Consider the following 20,442-nt stretch of genomic DNA (forward strand, 5'->3'; position numbering starts at 1 on the left):
TGCAGGCCTTGGCCAGCAGGGCTGCATTTTTGTCATGGCATTCAAGGCATGACAAGGAATCTCCCAGGTTCTTAGTGGGCAGCCCATCAGTAACTGCAAAGCTTTCTGGTGAAGGTAGTAGCTATTTCCTAGGAAGAAAGGACATCAGTGTTCACCAAGCCACTCCTCTTCAATATTTCAGGCTAGAACTTCCCTTGGAGCAAGCTGTTACAGAAAACACCTAAGCAAAAAGTGGAATTTGTGTGGTTTGAGTTTTTGGGTGGTTGACAGGGGAATAAGAATCTCTTATGATGCTTAGTCCTAAAACCAGGATCAGGAGTCATATCTTTCACCTACACTTTCAGGCTTGCATATCTCTCTCAATACATTCCATACACTGATTTCTAAAAAGCTGATTACTGTACAGATGTTTACTCTTTCCTAGGTGTCCTGAAATATAGGTAGAAAGCAGACAAAGTTGTGACTTTCATAAATCCTTTCCTAGGCTGGGTGCCAGATTACAGGGCAGTCTGAGCCAAAATTTCCAGGTAGCAAACTAAATTAAGGAGGAAAACATCAGGGAGCTTACTAAATGAAGAGCTTTTGTGTAACTGTGCGAGAGAAGGAGCACAGGTGAGGCAGTCTGCTACATACCCTGTAGCACAGTGCTGATGCCACTGTGGGTCTTGACGCTGACCCACTCCACACAGATTGGAATTCATGAGCTTGACAGCAGAAAGAGCAAAAATCACTGGAGACCGATTCCTCCAACATTGTTTCTTTGCATGGTAATAAAATATATTTTTTATGTGTAGCTATTGAATTAAACCTCTGAAAATTATTGTTTAAAGCATGATATCAGTATATATATATATTTATAAAGAGGGTGGTGAAACACTGGCAGAGGCAGGCCAGACAGGTCATATGTGTCCCATCCCTGTAACCATTCAAGGGCAGTTTGGACTGGGCAAAATTATCAAAAAATTAAATTAGATGGGAAGCACCATACTCTTGATTCCATGGTGTCTAATATGTATTCCAGTTTATGGCTGGTATATACTTACAGTAATTTCTTCTGAAAGTTATTTCTATTATGGCTACAATACAGCTCTGGTGAATAGCTCATTCTTACAGTTATTTCAGTACAACTTTAATTTTCCAGCTGATCAGTGGCCATCAGTTACCACCCAGCAGCCTGTCGAAGACCAACAAAGCTGACCCTAAGGTGCAGATAGAAATCTTTGGTGTACCAGAGGATCAAGCAAGAAAGAAATCTAGTGTTGTAAAAAGCAATGGTGAGCACCACTCTGATTCGCTTGACTGTGAACAAAGCACTACAACATTTTATAAGGAATCACCAACTTTGCATCCCAAGGAGTTGTCATAGAAAATGCAATTATTTCTCTCTAGACTAGGATCTTCTGGCACAAAATCTGTAGCTGAAGTTCATGCTGTGTGCCATTTTTCTAGGCTAGTAGATTAAGGAAGCACAAACTCCTAGCTGGGAGCACTCTCCCTTTCTAAAGGAAGATGGAAGTTTTTTGCACACTGCTGTGGGCTCATCCTGGACAGCAGCTATCCCCACAGAGCTGCTTGCCTGCTCTTCCCCTGGTTTGATGGGGAGAGTGCTGGAAGGGCCAAAATGAGAAAGCCCTTGGGTTGAGAGGAAGGCAGTTTAATAGGTAAAGCAAAAGCTGCACACACAAGCAAAGCAAAATAAGGAATTCATTCACCACTGGGCAGACAGGTGTAGAGCCATTCCCAGAAAAACAAGGCTTTGTTATTGAGCGTTGCAGTTACTTGGGAAGACCAATGCTGTGACTCTGAATGCCCTCCCTTCCTCCTTTCCCCCAGCTGTGAGCATGACACCATGTGCTATGGAAAATCACTTTGGTCAGCTAGGCTCAGCTGTCCCACCTGTGTCTCCTCCCAGCTTCCTGTGTACCCCCAGCCCCCTCATTGGGATGGGAAGGGTGCTTTGCAGAGTGAGAAAGACAGACATCTCGACACTGTGTAAGCCCTGTTCAGCAACAGCTCAAACATTGGTGTGTTATCAGCACTGTTTGGGTCAAGAATCCAAAATGCAGCACCACAGGGGTTGATATGAAGAAAACTAACCCTATCCCAGCTTAAACCAGTACACAAATCGGTAAATTTAGACTTTTTTTCTTAAGAAATTGCTGTAAGCTCATCACTTGTCTCCTTTGAAGTTTCTAGTAGGAGTAATCCCTTAATTGCTTGACAGGTGAAGTGTGTACTCGTTGTAGCTGTCTTTGAGCACTCCCTTATCTTTATCATATAGATCTTCTTGATGTCTCAGACTACAAGTTCCCTGTGATCTCCCTTTATCTGTACCTCTGTCTTCTATTCTTTCATTTTCTATTTTATAGATGGCTGCTGTTTTTAATCAGCCCCTGAATTTCTTTCCTCTGTATGAACATTGCTGAAGACGAAGCAACCCCTTCCTGTTCCACATTCTCTTTTTTGTGTTTCTAGTCAAGTGCAGGTTTTACTACCTGAATTTATTTATTTCCAACATTGTGAAAGGAGAAACTTTGGTAAAAGCATGAAACTGGTATGGCTATAGAAAAATTTAGGTTGATCAGAGGTTCTTAGCCTGGCTATCCCTGTCCCATTTTGCTCTCTTTTAAGGCATGACACCAACTGTCTTAGGCTTTTGTACCACTATAGTCAGTGGTAGTCTCATTATTTATTTAAATGGGCCCAGAAATTTAGGGAAAAAGAATGAATTCTTTACCAGTCAGCCTAGTGATAGCAGGTACAATAATTCAGTTATTGAGTAGAACAAAAGAAATCATATTTTAATCCTGTTTCTTTTCTCTTTCCATTAGCTTTGAGCCCTAAATGGAACGAAACTTTCTCTTTTAACATCCAAGTTCCAGAACTGGCGATGATACGCTTCTGTGTGGAGGATGAGGTCTCTCTGGTTAACAATGAATTCCTTGGCCAATTCACTTTACCTGTGATGAGCCTGAATACAGGTAATACTCTTATGTGAACCACCTATAACAGCTTAAAAAAATCTGCAACATTCCAGGCTTTTATTATTACTGTAGCATTGAGAGAGTACAGCGTCATGCCTATTTTCTAAAGGATGATTGAGTAACTATATGAATAAATGGCACTCTCTGTTTTTTGAAATAATTGTATTCTCTGAATGCAAATCCATGATGTTGAAATCAAAATAATATTAACGGCAGTTGATTATTCCCACTGAGGTATTCCATTCTAGATGGAAACTGCTCAGATGGTACTTTAATTCATTGCAAGTGAAACTAGTCAGGACTGTTGCTATGAAGGCAACAGTTTTGTGCGCTTTCTACTCACATAGGTTCAAAACCCAATACAAGCCAAATTAAAACAAAACAAACCACCAAAAATCCCTCAGGTAACCTATCTTCAACTTTTCAGAGTGGAGAACAAAGGCTATAAATTAGGCAAAATATTTATGGCATTTTTCTTGCCAGAGTTCCTTTTGTTATGCCAGTAGAGTTCCTGGAACCTTTGTAATGAATAGGCTGCACATAAAGGGCAAACACAGAAGTCAACAGGCCAAGGAGAAAGGCTTATGTAAAATGGCTGTTTACTACACTGGCCTTCCAAAGCTATTTCTGACAAAACAAACAGCTTTTATTAGTGAATAAAGATGGGAAGGCAAAACATTGGAGCTGGCAACAGGCACTGTGCCTTTTTTATTAAGCTTAACAGGATTTTAAATGGCTTTTCTCCCCCATGTTTGAAAGTCATAAAGCTGCTTGTGATTCTTAGTTGAGGTTGAGGAGTTATACAAGAACAAAGACATTACTCTTAGAGCTCAGTTGTTTTTCTACAACATAAATTTTTACACTGATAACATTTTACTTTCCTTTTTATTTGTATACTTTTGGATAATGAAAGAAAACTCAACCCACCAACTCACAGTGTCTGAGACAAATTTAAATATCAGGCACTGCTGCTTACATGGGCTTGTAAAATTATTGGTGGAGGCTTTTTTTATACACAAATTTTCAGTGTGGCTTAATGTCTCTATAGAATTAATTTTGGTCACAAATGAGGGATTCATGTTTTGGAAAAGTAAGAGCAGTAGATTTTCCAGGAAATATTTTCAGTGGAGTAATTAAAAATGCTAGGGAATGAGTCTAGGTACAAAAACTATAAACAGTGCCAAACATATTGGCCCAATCCCCACTTAACACAACATAAAAAAAGGTAATTAGCCATCAGGATTCCTAGATGCATAAATAAAATGCTTCTAAGAGGTGAAGTGATAAATAATTTCAAAATTTACTGCAAGCATTTATTGCAATGCTTAACATTGAGACCTCTAAAACTAGGTCTAGAATGATGGTTTTGCTTTAGGTACCCAAGCTCTCTAAGCAGTGAAATGGGAAAATAATGTTCTTCCAGAGGGAGTCACAAGAAGAAGACAAGGGAAGAACTGCCTAAAATGCTGAAGGGTGAGCTAGGATTTCAGTCTTAGTCTTCAGAGCTCCAGTTGCTTTAATCTGTACTACAGGAGAGTCCCTTAGCCCCTAGGATTCATAGCCCCGAGGTGTCCCTGAGGGCAAGCTGCTCCCAAAAGCTGAGCAGTGCTTGCATCTTTTTATTTTCTTTGACAGGCAGTGGGACAAAGTTGTGCCATTTCCTCCCTCTGCATTTTCTTTTGAAAGGATTCAAATCTATATCCACACTGCCTTGCTTTCCCCAGCACCAGCCTCCCAACTACTTGTAGACTCCACTGGGGAGGGATGCTTGCTGTCCAGCTGTAGCAGAATTTGATTTTCCATGTAGTGATTATGTAGCTATACTCAGAGGGGCAGAAATTGAGAAAAATTCTCTACCTGGGTGGTTAAAAGGCGAAGCAGATGGGGGTCCTCTGTTACAGCCCCTGTGCCAATGAATCTGCCATGGAGAATAGCAACACGGGATGGAAAATCAGTTATTACCTCTTTTATCACGGGATCCATGAATAGTTAATTATTTAATGCAAATTGGAGCAATTTCAATAAAGAAAGGAAGTTTAACTTCTCTCAGGACACTCTGTAGAATATTCTGTAGGTAGGGGATAGAACATAAGTCTTTAGAAATTAATCTTAGACCTTGAAGTGTATCTTTGTATAGGAAATCAACCAAGCCTTCCACATACTTTGTGCTTGCCTTAAAAACTGATCTCAAATGTAAATTGCGTGAAACCAGCTTTAATATCTGCTGCCCAGAATCTGAACCTTAAATAGCACGGGAACTTTTGTGTAATACGACAGAACAGGGGGAAATGGCCTCAAGCTTTGCCAGGGAAGGTTCAGCTGGACAGCAGGGAGAATTTTGTTACTGGGAGAGTTGTCCTGCATTAGAAAGGGCTGCTGAGAGAGGAGGTGGAATCACCGTCCCTGAAGGTGTTCAAGAAACAACTGGATGTGGCACTTAGTGCCACGATCTGCTTCACAAAGTGATCAGTCAAAGGCTGGACTCAGTGGTCTTAGAGGTCTTTTCCAATTAAAAAGATTCTATGATTCTGCAAAAAACAAAGCAAGAAATTCCAAACCCAGGTAAATGTGGGTCTGAAAGACTCCAAAGGCATCCAGACACACCTAAGAGGGATTTTGAAAACTGCAGTTCAGAACATAGATACTTATACAAAACAGAGACTTACTTAAATAACTAGAGTTACACATACCTTGACAAAGTACAGAACATTTTTAAATCAAAAATGACATTGTTTATTATTATGAAATAATGGACATTTAGTCATATAAAGCAATACAGGTTGGTGTTTTGAAGAGGAGATTGTTTTGTTTTCTAAGCGGGTAAGTGAACTATGTTTAAAGTGAGAACTACGGCTCATCCAAATGCTTCAATGACCAGATGAACACATAGTTTCTGACGGCATGACTTATCTCTGATAAAGTGAATTACTCATATGAAATCAACTTTTTAAGATGTCATCGTAGAAGGTCTTACACTTCACTTTTTTCTGCCTCAGCTGGACAGTGCACTGCTGCTGCAACACCATTCTGTAGGCATTATCACTGCTGATTCACAAGTTATTACATTTGCTATCAGAGCAATGTGTGCAGCACATAACCTTGGATGTTACAATGTAAGATTTGCCCATGTTTAAATATCACTGGGCTAAAAGTCTTCCATTTTAAAAAAAATACCACATCCTGAAAAACACTGGAGCTTTTCACTCTGTGACCAAAAATACCAGAATTGAAACACTATATATACAGAGAGGAGAAAAAACAGTACAAATGGTGTTTGGGTCCTGTATAATTTCATTTTATTTTAATGAGTTATTTACAGAATCATAAATTATGCCTTGTTTGCATAGATGATCATAAAACCACCTCATCATAATATTTGTGCTTGTGGTTAATACACTAATAAGATGTCATTATATTGACAGGTTACCGTAACATTCCACTGCTGTCCAAAGAAGGCATCAAGTTGGAATCTGCATCGCTGTTTGCTCACATCTGGTACTATTAATGATGTTCTGCAGAAGAAATTGTTCTGGGGGATTGCCCCCCTCTTCAATAAAGTAGCATTAGTGGCTTTGCAACAGCCCAGTGGCCTGATTCCCAGGGTGGCACATTCTCAATGATTTTATGAAGCCAGCTGGACTTTTATGTAAGGGGTATCCTGAATAAGGGCTATTGACCTTGGCCCTACTGCTGTTTTTCTGCAGGAGAATGGGTTTGAGAAAACCTAAGGAACCTCAACGTGCACAAGTGCATGGGACCTGATGAGATACATCCACAGGTCCTGAGGGAACTGGACTAAGCACTGTCCATCATATTTGAGAAGTCATGGCAGGCCAGTGAAGTTCCCACTGATTGAAAAAGGGGAAACACAGCCCACATTTGCTATCAAAAGCAGCATCAGGGGAGGTGATTTTATCCTTCTACTCTGCTCTCAGGAGATCCCACCTAGAATGTTGCATCCAGCTCAGGGACACCCGACAAAAGAAAGACTTTGATCTTTTGGAGTGAGTCCAGAGGAAGGTCACGAAAATGATCAGAGGTGTGGAGCACCTCTGCTGTGAGGAAAGGCTGAGAGAATTGGGGTTGTTCAGCCTAGACAAGAAAAGGCTCCAGGGAGACCTCATAAAACCTTCCAGTAGAAGAGCATGTAGTGATGGGACAAGGGTGGATGGCTTTAAACTGAAAGAAAGTAAGTTCAATTAGGTATTAGGAAGAAATTCTTTACTGTGAGGGTGGTGAGGCCCTGGCACAGGTTTCCAGAGAAGTTGTGGACTCGATATCCCTGGAAGTGCTCAAGGCCAGTTGATTGGGGCTCTGAGCAACTTGCAAAGCATCTCTCTCCATGGCAGGGGGTTGAAATGACATTACCTTTAAGATCCCTTCCAACTCAAGCCATTCTGTAGTTCTATTATTCTATGATTATTTAGAAACTGTTCATAAATCCTGAACTTTTTTGGATATTTTTAAAATTCAGTTAATGTCACTTGCAGATAATTTCAAATTAATTATTAATTACTGCGTGAGAATAATAGTCCAATACATACAAGAGATCATGCTAATTTTTATAATGTGAGCATTGTTACATTGATGTTTTTATTTGTATTGAACAAAATTTTTTACCAATGTATCTTTTCAAGGGAACAGGAAAAATTATACAAACAATGTTCCCTTTAAATTTGTGGAAAAAGCAGGCTCTGACTGGGCTGCTCCTCTTTAGGGCCCACCATAATTTTTTTACCTGAAAAAATAGTTTTGAGAACAAAAAGTAGCTGTTAAATCACAAAAAGTCATATGCTAGTACTGGTACTTTTCCTTCACTTTGGCTTGAACCTCCAGCTGCTGAAGCAAGATAAAATATTCATGGATTGCTTTGTAAAGAACCATGTTCCTCTCAGGAGCAGGGAGCTCAGGATACATCTTACTGGAGCTCAGGAAGTAGGAAACACTGTACTTTGAGGAGAACTAGAGAATTTTAGAAAAGGCAAGGGTTAATTATGTGTTTGAAGATCTATGAAGACAACTCCTTGCCTAACAGAGCTATCAGAGTAGATCTTGCCCATAAGACACAATTTTCCTACCTTCCTTACAGACCTGAGGTTTTGTTGACCTTCCACAGGACTACAGCTACACAACTCATGGCAGATTTGTTACTCAAATATGATTTTTTTTTTTAAAGGATGTTATATTGACAACTTTCCTTCTTTAATATCAAACAATATTGCTTAAGTTTGCAGACCATTCTGATAAGATATTATAATGCTCTTTTTATTTATTGCTATTCAAATGCTGTTTCATTTCATGTTGCTCTAAGATGGAAAATCCGGACATGTGGTAAATAAGGGTTAGAAAATGTCACAGAAATAACACTATTAAAAAATTGCATTATTGTTTTAATAAGGAAACTGAGACAGCAGACTAAGAAGAATCTAAAATCATTATTGAGCTGCAAGGTCAGGTAATTTGATAACTTTGTAAGCTGGTCTCAATGTGTTTTCTGTGCTTGAATGACAAGGCACTTGATTCCTTTCCCAGGAGAGCCTGTAGTATAAAATGTTCGGCGTCCTGATCTTTGTAGTGATAATATTCTGTGTGCCAGACAATATCCCTTGCATGGGGTAAATATTTTGCAGTTTCTTACAGCTCTGGATGGACTAATAATATTAATATTCAAACAGAGTTCCCCTCACATCCCCTTACTGGGGAGGAGCTTAATACACCAGTTTGACTGGGGAAAATATTCTCAGATGAAACCTGATCAAGGCCATTGGTTTGATGTTGAGAAAAACTCCAGCTTATTTAATTTCCTAACTAACACTCCTAGTCCCACTTCAGGAGCTTTATATACCTTTATATTCTGAAGACTGATTTGTGAGGGTCCTTTGGGAGAAGAAGGCAATTATCTTCACTTCTGGGATTATTATCCCTCTGTTGATGATTTTTCCACCTGGTAGGATAAATGTCAGATCTGCCCACTGTATGGTAACTTAAAATTTGCAGCAGATCAGATCACACTCAAATCAACACATCTCCTGTGCCTGAAAAATGTGCCCCTGGTCCTGGGAAGGTTTATATACATGGTCAATGGGTGTGTGCAAGAGTCTGGCAATAATGGACAGTTCATTGTGGCTGCTCACATGCCAAATGTTTAAAGACGTGCTTAAGTGCTTCCTCAAATTAGAGAAAAACAGAGTCCATAATTAGCATCTTTGAACTCAAAGGAACCACTCATTATTTAATATATAAACACATACTTTATAGCCCTGAGGTCTATTCAATGCATGCATTGACTTGAAACCCTTATGCAGCATAGGACTGCAATGTGGGAAGACTTCTGAACAAATATCTGTGGTATCATGACCTTAAATAAATCCCCCACTGAAAGCCTACATTCAGTATGTTCTCTTTATTCATGAACATTAGCTTTTCCCTCCTCTCTGCACACAAATGACCAGCTATATCTGGCTCTTGGATGTCAGAATAAAAGAAACAATGACATATCTTATTGACAAACCAATATCTTGGATTAAATGTTACATAGTATCAAAACTTTTAAAGTGATTAAAAAAAAAGAAGTATTGATTGGGTAAGATTCAATGTGAAATTTGCTGGACATCTGAAATATATCGGCAGGGAACCATCCCATGGTTTTCTGGTGAACTCATCACATGCAGTGATGATAAATTACACCATTATCAGCATTGTTTCAACACAGTCAGGGGAATTAATGGGCAAAGAATGAGGCCCCACACACTGATGTGTACAGAATTCAGTATTTTTACAGTACTATTTAATATTAACAAAACCAAGCCCTTCATTGCTGTCATAAGAACTTTCTGCATGTTGCTGCAAGTCTTTGGCATGTGATTCCTTAGACACTCACTGTCAGGAATCTGTGGCAGGAAGACGGTAGCACTTTTAAGACAATAGCCTTATGGTTAGAGATGTGAAGATATGTGCTCAGCAGATGACTGCCTATTCTCAAGGGCAACTGAGACAAAATGTAGCGTGGGAAATGGGGTAAAGAAACATTAGTGGGCAAATAATTGAATCATCTTGGAGAACATTTAAATTATACTGTTTCCCAGTGGGTACCACTTTTCTTCATTTAACCGGACACTGCTCAGTTGAATGTTAACAGCTCCCACAAATGTTCCTTTGCTTTTCACAACAAGCTTCAGTACACGGCCTTGGAGCTCTGTGACTTTGTCATATACAATCTGAAAATATATAGTGAAACAGAAAAAGCATACAAATTTGTTAATCTGTTTGACAAGCAAAGCACTTCAACGCAGCATTCAGGATGATGATTAATCCAACTTTGTGATAATTGCTTTAAACTTCCATTCAGAATAGCAAGCTATTAACCATGAGCCAAATTCACCTAACTTAGTGAATTTACCTCAGAAATACGTTTGACCTCATCTAGTTTATATAAAGAGATTCTACCTTAGAATCATGGGCTTAGGCTTGTGAGATCTGATTACCATTTGTAAATAAATTTGAAACCTGTCTTGCACAATGCTTGAGAGAAAAAAAATCAGTACTCATAATTTTCCCTGTGAAAAGTGGAAAAGATTGGATCCAGTTTAGAAAGTGGAACTTACTAAATTTAGATGTTTCTGATACTCCAGAAGTGCTGTTGATACTTCTCAAAATAAATGAGACAGTAGTTTAGCATGTCTTTAAAAATTACTAAGGCCTATAATTTAAAATAGCCTTTAAATTACCTTATTACTGTGAGAACTCACAGGGATTTAGTATGAAATGATAACGGTGTATTTTCTGAACTAAAAAAAGATCCCAAACAATCTGAAGCAACAGCCTAACAAGAATAAGCTGCACTCAGAACATACTCCCATGCTTCAGTGTCTGCATTAATCAAAAACTGCTGAGTGAACTGCATGTGGGCTGATAAAATGTGAAGGAATGCTCTCAGATAGTGCAGGCCTGAAAGGTAAGCTCTCTTAAGAGAAGTACATTTCATCTAAAATTTGTATGGCTGGAATAGTTTTTGCTATTTTAGTTGCAGTGGAAAAATGCTTTAAATTTTAATCTCTCTATGCTATTTAAAAAGCAAACGTGGTGACACTCCCTCACTACAGGAGAATAGGAAACTGAAACTGCCTAAAAGGCATTTGCCTGCTTGGATTTTCCAAGAATCTGAATTCAGGCTGTGCCTAGGGCCCTGCTGAGGAACAGAAGAGGCAGACTGAACCCCTCTAGCTTGGATCTGTGGGCTGAACTGATGAGCCCTCTCTGTACTTCCCCTTGCTACTGCAGGAATTTCACAGGGACCATGGAATGGCCAGGACGCCAGGCGACCCTCACAGAAGGCACCAACAGACAGGACACTGAGAAAAGTCTTATCCTACATTTCCTATTCTATTTTGAAGCCTTTGGAAATAGTAGTTTGGAATGGCTGTCATGAAAGTTGCATGTGGTGCTTTTTGGTTTTGATGTTTACGATGCCTATTTTGCCAAATTGTTTGTGTATTACAAATTCCACAGCTTCTCTTTCCCCCACCGAAACAAAAGTGAAATGATGAAGAAATTCTGAAAAGCAAGGACAGGTACAGGAAGCATAATATAACTTAGAGTAAACCTGTGATCTGATACTGAAGCAATGCTAATGTTACCAAAGAAAGCTGCCTTGTTTCTTTGCCAATACATTAAAGGTACCAGCTGTTGCTTTAAATCACCAAAAACTACACATAAAAGCTGTAAATGCTAAGAAAATGGACTGGGGTAATGAACAACTTTCAATCTTTGGCCAAAATGAGGCTTTAATCTTTGAGCAATGACAGACCTTTGCAGTGCAGGGTGGGTGGTTTTCAAATGATCCTAGTAAACTGTTTCTAAAATGGTATAGCAAATTCAGCTGGAGGTAGGTATACATTATCATCAGGATGTATGGACAGAAGAAAGTTCTGGAGAAGGCTGAATTAGGATGTGGATAAAAAAAATGCCACCTGCCAGAATTTGGGAGCAGTTAAATCCTGAAATGATTGTGCAGTTAGAATAGTTGCTTGACTTTTACAGAGACAGATCAGATGGAGATGAGTTATATGCGGCCGTGGAGCAAATCAGTGGGACAGTTAGGGCTGGAATTCAACTATTCTTGGCTCCAAAAAGAGAAACACTGTTGACCTACAGGAGTCTAATGACATTTTAATCACAAATGAGGGACAGTTGCCTCTCCTTAGGTAGCCATGGCACAGTTCCTAGATTTGGTAATTAATTCAAGGTAGCGTTGATGCATGGTGCTGGAGGGAGCGGCCATGGCTCCTGGTGCAGTTCCCCCCCTCCCCTCCCATCAGATGGGCTGGGGCTGCTCTGCCTTCATTTTCTCTTTACACTGTGTTCCATTTTTCTGTGTTCCTCTTCTCGACCACCATTTCTTAATGCAATATAACATTAACTACTGTGAATGCCACAAATTCCAAAATCCAAATACAGGCACAAAAGAAAAGAAGGACTTGTTTGCTAAAAGCAACTCCAAAATATTTTCTGTAACTCATTTTGTTGTCAGCCCTCCTGGACTTTCACATCTTCACTCTCACACACATGAGTAAAAATCAAACATAAAAAGCACTTTTGCAAGGCTGATAATTTGCTGTAGGCAGCCATAAGCAATAGAAGTACAAAACTAAAATCAAAAATACCCAAGAGAAGCACATTTCAGATTTTTCTCAGTCTGGAACAAAGAAAGAAATTAATATACAGCTTCCTTCCAGCCATTTGGCTTTAATAAAAACTTATGAACTCATAAAAAAGGCTACTACATTTCTGTACACAGTGTTTTGGACAGCAACTAACTTAAGAGACAGCTGACTTATATTTTTAGTAGTTTTTCTTCCCTGGGGCGGCTTCTGCCTCAGTCTACCAGGCTTGGACAAAAAATGCATCCAGAATAACATCACATATGGAGGAGCAGAGCTGCTAAAGCACAGGCATCGGGTTGGAAATGGCCAAGTTCAATGGAACCATATGTCCCCACTGTGATTAGCACTTCCCAGTGAAAAAGATTGAGCATCTGGGAAGAAGGCTCTCAGTTTTGATTAAGGACATTAAAGTTTTCACAGAATTTCTTTCAATGACAGTGGAATACTCGTTAACCACAATTAAATCTCCTCCCAGTGACTACTGACTGACTGCAGACCGGATTTGGATTTCCTGGCATTTAAATGGATCTAAGAAGGATTCGAAAGATCGTTGTCTTCCAGTGTTGCTGGCTGGTTCTTATCTGTTGTCCATTTTGGAAACCTTACAATGAATGTTATGGTATAATCATATTATGTTCCTTTGTTTTAAATATCTTTCAAATGTAAGGGAATTTCTTTAGACAGATTAATTAGATTCACTCTGCAAAAAAAGGAGGAAAGAACAAAAAAAATAAAGCCTAGTTCCGTGTTATTCCATTGCAGTACTGTAGAGAGGGAAATTTGTCTCAGCTGTGAGCAGCAATATTACTCAGGGAGCCTTCTCACAGAACACTGGAAGTCATCAGTGTAAGCAGGCAACTTTTGTAATTAACAGATGTGGAAAAAGAGAAATATTACAACTCCAGGACTGAGAAACTAGGAGATAAGCACTCAGACTCTGCTGACTAACCTAAGCTTCATCATATCTTATCTATGAAACAGGGTGGAGTGGTAATATTTTCCATGCCTTCTACTTTATAGCCTGCTGAAAGAGCATTTGTAAATTGCTTTGAGATCTTTAGGAGATTTGTTACATGCAATAATTATAATCTCCAATCCCACCTACTGTTTCAATCTCATCTGCCCTTACAAACGAACACAGTTTATACCACTTCCCATTCCGCCGTAAATGTTTCTCCATACAAATGTTTCCTTTCACCCCAGAGGCATGAGCACTTCAGTGGTGTGTGAAATAATCATATATAGCTGTGAACTGATGGCATTTTAACATGAGTAGAACCTGGCTATTTATTCTTGTGTTATCATTTAGGACAGTGACAACCAATTTTCAAATGTTAATTTGAATAACAGCATCCATTCAATTAATACTTTTCATGGTATTGTGCATTTCTGCCTTGAGAACTGCCTGGGTTATGGTGCAATGATGCTTGGTCTCATTTGGCTAATGTGTAACTGTGGTTATGGGTTAAGACAGAGCACTGTGACAAATTCAACTGCTTTCCTGAGAGAGGAACATAAAAGACACTGTTTCACTTCTGAGATAGATGCAAAGCAGACACGTGTCCCCATTTGTGGTTCAGCTTATGATACATTCCTGCTTTTTCATCATTCTCATTGCAAGAGCTCTAAAAACGCTGTATTGTTACTTTATTCCAAGAGTGGGCAAAGCAAATCAAACAATTTTCACCTGCGTGGGTTGTGGGTGACCTGCTGGGAAGCAGCTCTGTGGAGAGGGACCTGGGGGTCCTGGTGGACTACAGGGTGTCCATGAGCCAGCAGTATGTCCTTGTGGCCAAGAAAGGATCCTGGGGTGCATTAGGAAAAGCACTGACAGCAGGTTGAGGGAGGTGATCCTGCCTCTCTACTCAGCTAGTGAGGCACATCTGGAGTGCTGTGTCCAGTTCTGGGCTCAACTGATCAGGAAAACCAGGGAACCACTGGAGTGAGTCCAGTGAAGGGCTATGGAGGTCATGAGGGGACTGGAGCATCTCTCTCATGAGGAAAAGCTGAGTGAGCTGGGCCTGTTCATCCTGGAAAAGAGATAGCTGAGAGGGGACCTCATCCATGTCTGTCAGTGTCTGCAGGAAGGGGTCCACGGGATGTACCAGGCTCTGCTCTGTGGGGTCCAGCAACAGGACAAGAGCCAACAGGAGAAACTGATGCCCAGGAAGTTTCACCTGAACATGAGGAAGAACTTTCCTGTGCAGTGACTGAGCACTGAACAAATTGTCCAGAGAGGCTGTGGAGTCTCCCTCACTGGTGATATCCCAGAACCATCTGGACACAATCCTGTGCCTTGTGCTCTGGGATGGCCCTGCTGGAGCAGGGAGGTGGGACCAGATGACCACGGTGGGCCCTTCCAGCCTGACCCATTCTGTAATTCCATGAAACAAGAAATGGTGGAAGAAAGTGAACGGTACTCACAAGTTCATTGTAAGTAGGGTCAGAGCCTTTTGGAGCTGTTCTTGTTTTCCTTCGACTGACCTCATAAGGATCTGGCAGAAGATAAAATTCAGCGTGTGCACTTGGGGCAGAGCCATCTGGGAGGCGCTGGAATACAAGAAGGTCATAAATATGAATGTCCATGTTCTAGCAAAGAAAACAAATAAAAAGTACCAAATGAAATCTGGGCTTTTAGCAGACACAGAAACATGTCACATTCTCAGTATTCTCTGGGCTAAATTGGAGTGCTTGCGGAATAACAAGAATTATTAGAATTCAGCTTAAAATGGAATCAGGAAAATAAAAATTAATACAAAGAAAAGGTAAAATTGTCTATCTTTAATATTTTTCATTCTGATGGAAAAACCCTTAAGCCTCAATCTACCCTTACTCATCTTAATCTGATACAAAGTCCAGCCCTTCCACTCTCCAGACCAATGCATAGAAACTGGATTTTAGACAGTAAGCTCCTATTGATTTTAACCCCTAAATATCGGTGCTGATATTGGGGAGAACTGTTTCTAAGGGTGTTTCATAAAGCATATTACCATAAAAGAGCCAGGAGCATTTCCTGCAGCAATATGGGCAGAACAGGATTCTTATAGCAGCCTTTCCAATCTCACCCATCACACAGCTGCAATCTCTCTTTAATTTTCCAGTTCAGGTTACTGAACGATATTCCAGATATTCCATCTTATATGGTAGCCACTCGAGATCAGAGAAAATCTATTAACCAGGCTCAGTCATCAGCCAGTGCTGGTGGGTGGAGAATTTTTTGATAACTTCTGAGGAGCTGCAAAGTAATTCCTAAAGCAGCATTACAATTACTCAGAAAACACATTGTATTACTTGAGGCTTCAAAAGAATACACAAGAAACATAATAATGAAAAACTATGGAGCAGGCATACTGCCAGCACATATCACTTAATGCTTGGCTTATAATTAAGCACAAACCCTTGTGGTGGTTACACAGTATACAATCAGAAATCACAAAATGGGGCGTATCAAAATATCAGTAATTTTAATCATATAATCAACATTTTAGATAGGAAGTTTACCTGCCATCTCCCAGGAAATCCAGTGACAGGATGCAAATAAGAATACAGGCAAAAAGAAGAGATCTTAAAACATTTGGAACCAATGAATCCAAAGGATTATACAGGCACTTGCATTTATATCTCCCATTTTTAATTTTACACCTGGCTCAGAATGAAGTAATTTTTCGGATTTTGATTATTCACAGTATGTGCCTGGAAATATGGGGCTTTCTACAGCATTATCAACAACATATCCCTGGGATAGAAGAAATTGCTGTCTCTTAGCAATAAATAACTTCTCTATTGGGCAGGAAAACAGTGCTTGTGTGAACAACAACCAGTTCTTGCACTGCAAACCTCTGGTTTTTGTTATCTGAAATGATCCTTCAAGGGAAATGATGCGGTCAACTGCAAAGCTCATTACTGCTATCATTAACACCATACAGCATCAAAGGATGCCCCACTCAAACCATTACATATTGTCAGCACTACGGGAGTGATTAATATTTCTATTGCTAAGCTCCCCAAAGTACATCTGATTTAAAATACCCATGGGATTTAGATAGATGGGATTCAATGGTCAACATAAGAGAGCCATTAAAGGGCAATGGAGCTAATGGGTATTTTCCTAGGTCAGGGTGCCACATTGTTAATGCAGGATTTATAAGTTACACTGTCCATTTGAAAGCCCATCTCTGCTGATCTAGGACTGTACTAAAACTTCAATTGAGGATTACAAGTAACAGTAAATTGAACAGCTCTTAAAAATCAGGAGAGAGAATGAAATGCAGCCTTGAGTTCCAGTCCAAGCAACCAGGATCCTAAGTGTAATCAAGCTCTTCCCTTCTCAATGAATAGGTAAACATCACTGTAACTTGAAGGTCAACTGATTTTAGTTGTTTCAGACAAAGAAAGGAACCAGGGGGAGTTGACAGGCTCCAAAGGTAATGTGGCTGCACCTGTCCCGTCCTGCTGCCCCTCTGAGCTGCCCAGGCAGGACCAGGCATTGTCACAACTGCTGCGCCTCACTGAGCACCTCAAGCAGCAAAGGCACAGATCATGGAGCGTTATCTGAACTGGAAACAGGCTCAGCCTGACATTTAACTGCCAGGGGAAGAATCCAAGCTGGTTGCTGTGTGATTGTTCAACAGGACAGGGTGTCCAGAAGCAGATGTGATTAATTGAAAAGAAGTCAGGCGAAATTGTCACTATGCCTTTGAGCTGCTCTTTGTCATGTTACCTTGCCTTCGGCCAACTAACCTTCCTCTGTCAGCTGATTCCACCCAAAATTCAAGCAAGGCACTTTGCAGCAGTGTTTTGGCTATATGAGATGGACTGAAAACTACTTCCTCACTATCCCTCTGAATGTAGCTAAATACATGTTGAAAGAGGTGAGTGGGAGGAGAGGGTCAAGAGAGAAAATTAAAAAAGAGAATATTTTAGTGATTCAGATGGGAAAACTCAAGGACAGAGCATTTACTTTGGGATATTTCAGAACTAAAATGAAGCCACTTTTCATGAATAGTAGCAATCAGCAGTCAGACTGTTAGAGGTAATTTGATGTGCAGCCACCTGAATTCCAAGTAGACATTGTAGTTCTGATTGTTGGTTTTTTCTCCCCCACTTTACAGGTGACATTTTCCCCCTTCATTCTCCCTTCCCGAGGAAAGGCAAACAGGCCACTCCAAATGCCACTATTGTCCCAGTTCTCCATCTGCAGTGGCACTGTTATGCCATCAAACAATCAGAAAAGCTTCAGCTGAGCACTCTTCCAGCCGGATCACGTTCCAGCTGCCCTCCCCTGACTCCTGACATAACACAATCCATCTAATGAAGGACTTCAACTGTGAAAAAGACTCTGCCCTGCCACGCACTAATAATTCAAAACTACAAATTAAGAGCAGGTATAAACCAGCCCCAGCCTTACAAGAACAGAGTATGGGGAGCTCATATGATGAGTTTATGCTGGTTTTTCTTTTGATTGGCACAAGAGCTGAATTTTTTTTCTTATGAAGAGCCTGCTTCACCATAGGATTTCTTGCAATGGAAAGAGCTGTACTTTGCTAGATGCTTCCTAGCAGGAACAAGGAGTGATCATGGCAGTTTGACTATAATAGTCCAAAACCAAGAGTGGGATTAACATGGCAAAAATATCTTTTTAAATCATAAGTAGGTGGAATTTGAAGTAAACTGTTTTATTAAGACAACTGACATAGCAGGCAAAAAACCCCCCAAGTTTTGGGTAAACTAGTCCTTTCCCAGTGTTTCATATCTGAGTTGAGCACTGAAACAAAGGAGAATGGAGAATAAAGGAAAAATGGAGGAAACAGAAATATTTTTCTTACTAAAGATTATGACTTCTGTCAGATTACAGTATAACATTTAGTAAGAAACCCCCCATGATTGTCCTTTCACTTCTAAGTCAGACTGCACTGGCTTATTTATAAATTTAGGTAAACATGAGGAATACCTGACCAAAACCACAGAATCCCAGAGGGGGTCAGGCTGGAAGGGACCATGGTGGTCATCTGGTCCCTCCTCCCTGCTCCAGTAGGGTCATCCCAGAGCACATGGCACAGCATTGCATCCAGATGGTTCTGGAATATCTCCAGTGAGGGAGACTCCACAGCCTCTCTGGGCAATCTGTTCAGTGTGTGGTCACCCACACAGTAAAGAAATTCTTCCTCATATTCAGGTGGAATTTCTCTTTTTGCACCAAAGAGTGTCTGTTCTGGTGAGTTTATTATAAAAACAGAGCAAAATTTCTAGCAGGCTTATGAGTAGTTCTGAAATCCAGCAAACCCCCTATTTGGTGTCATTAAAGGATAAAAAAATCACTGATTTCTGTCCATAGTCCAGGCCAGAGGGAAAATCAAAGGGTACCTTGGGAATGCCATTTTGCACTCTACTCTGCAAAACCTTTATAGCTTGAATGCACTTGTGATCAAGAAAACAGAAAAAGCCTAAAGTTTTAGATTGAATTCTATTTGTGTTTAATTCTGTAGTCATTTCCTTAACCCAAAAATAAAGGATTTTTACTTCCTTCAGAAGAAGTTATTCCCAATTTAAATTACTGTCTTAAATCTTTTATTGTGTTTGCTTGCAAATAAATCCAAGCTATAAAAATCTGTAAGGCCGTAAAGGTATAAAACCAAGCTCCCAACAGAAATGCCATAGGTTCCCTTGATATACTTAGGGACAAAAAACCCATAAAATCCCCCAGTGATTTTGATCTGCCAATAAAAAAATTTGAATTTAGAAACTGACTCAAATTGAATTTAGAAACTGACTCTATTTGCTTTCTTCAAATACAACCAAGTGATGACTGAACTATTTTCTCAGAGAATGACCAGCCTACTTGACCTTGATAATGACGGATGTTTTTAAGGAACTCATTTACAACCGCCTGTATTTATGTTAAAAACAGAATTTACCTTGGAAATGTTACTTTCTTCTAAAGTCAGGCAGAAGGTGATGAAAATATTTAAGAACGAGGGGGAATGAGGGAGAGAAAATAATATTCTGGATTTACTTCCTTCCACATCTCTAATTCAATACCGAAACCCTAAAATACACAGACTGTATCTGTTATGACTGTGTTCCATTTCCATTCCAGTTTTATTTTCCAAAACTAAGAAAAGTTGGTATTTGTTTACAGAAACCCACACAGATAGGTTACCTCCTGTGTAACTTAATTTAAAATATAGTAGCTATAGCTGGGAAATAATGGATGAATTAAATTAATTTTTCCACAAGAAATATGTTATCCTAATGACTTTTCTCCCCGATCATTACTAATGATCCACAACTCTCCTAACACAAGGACTCTTTGTTATCATTACTATAGGCATAAGTACTGTAAGATCTGCCATATATTCAACTATTTAGTGATCTAGCATCCAATATTAATATTGGGTCATACTCATAAGAATTTTAAGGAAAGCTTTATGATTTTTAAAATATGTATTTTAAGGATAATTTATTGTAAAACTTTTTAAAACTCATGTCTTCCTAAGCAACATAAAATTTTCTTTTTAGGTGACTTTTGCCTCAAATTTAAATCATGTCATCAGTTTTTGTTAGTGTTAGACATGCAGATCACTTTTTGTCCTAGAGTGGGACAGATTGATGGCTCCTGAACATTTGATAGTTCCAGCTGCTGTTCTCTTTTTCCCATTTTTCATTTTCAACAATTTTGACAGTAAAAACTAATGATCAACTAACTTATATTAACTAATGACATCTTTCCTCCTCTATAAGTAAGTACTTTTCTTCCCTCCAAAATTAATTTCCTCTACATTTTTAAATTGCAGTTT

At 39.6% G+C, this 20,442-nt stretch overlaps 2 protein-coding genes across 5 annotated transcripts in view; one reads left to right on the plus strand and one right to left on the minus strand.

Moving 5' to 3' along the window:
- PLCZ1 (phospholipase C zeta 1) overlaps positions 1-6,489 on the plus strand; it is a 45,484-nt gene extending 38,995 nt beyond the window's left edge. The window contains exons 11-13 of the mRNA XM_032105635.1: positions 1,142-1,274; positions 2,832-2,981; positions 6,407-6,489. Coding sequence (XP_031961526.1) covers positions 1,142-1,274; positions 2,832-2,981; positions 6,407-6,489 — 366 coding nt within the window. The remainder of the gene's footprint in view (positions 1-1,141; positions 1,275-2,831; positions 2,982-6,406) is intronic.
- Positions 6,490-9,372: 2,883 nt separating this feature from the next.
- The window catches only part of PIK3C2G (phosphatidylinositol-4-phosphate 3-kinase catalytic subunit type 2 gamma), a 188,301-nt gene continuing 177,231 nt past the window's right edge, over positions 9,373-20,442 (minus strand). For all 4 annotated transcript variants that reach the window (XM_032107350.1, XM_032107351.1, XM_032107349.1 and 1 more), the window contains 2 exons: positions 15,071-15,196; positions 9,373-10,201 (listed from right to left, as the gene is read on the minus strand). In XM_032107350.1, the coding sequence (XP_031963241.1) occupies positions 10,049-10,201; positions 15,071-15,196 (279 nt within the window). In that variant the 3' untranslated portion in view covers positions 9,373-10,048. The remainder of the gene's footprint in view (positions 10,202-15,070; positions 15,197-20,442) is intronic.

This window comes from Corvus moneduloides, chromosome 4, assembly GCF_009650955.1.
Source record: "Corvus moneduloides isolate bCorMon1 chromosome 4, bCorMon1.pri, whole genome shotgun sequence".
Taxonomy (NCBI): domain Eukaryota; kingdom Metazoa; phylum Chordata; class Aves; order Passeriformes; family Corvidae; genus Corvus; species Corvus moneduloides.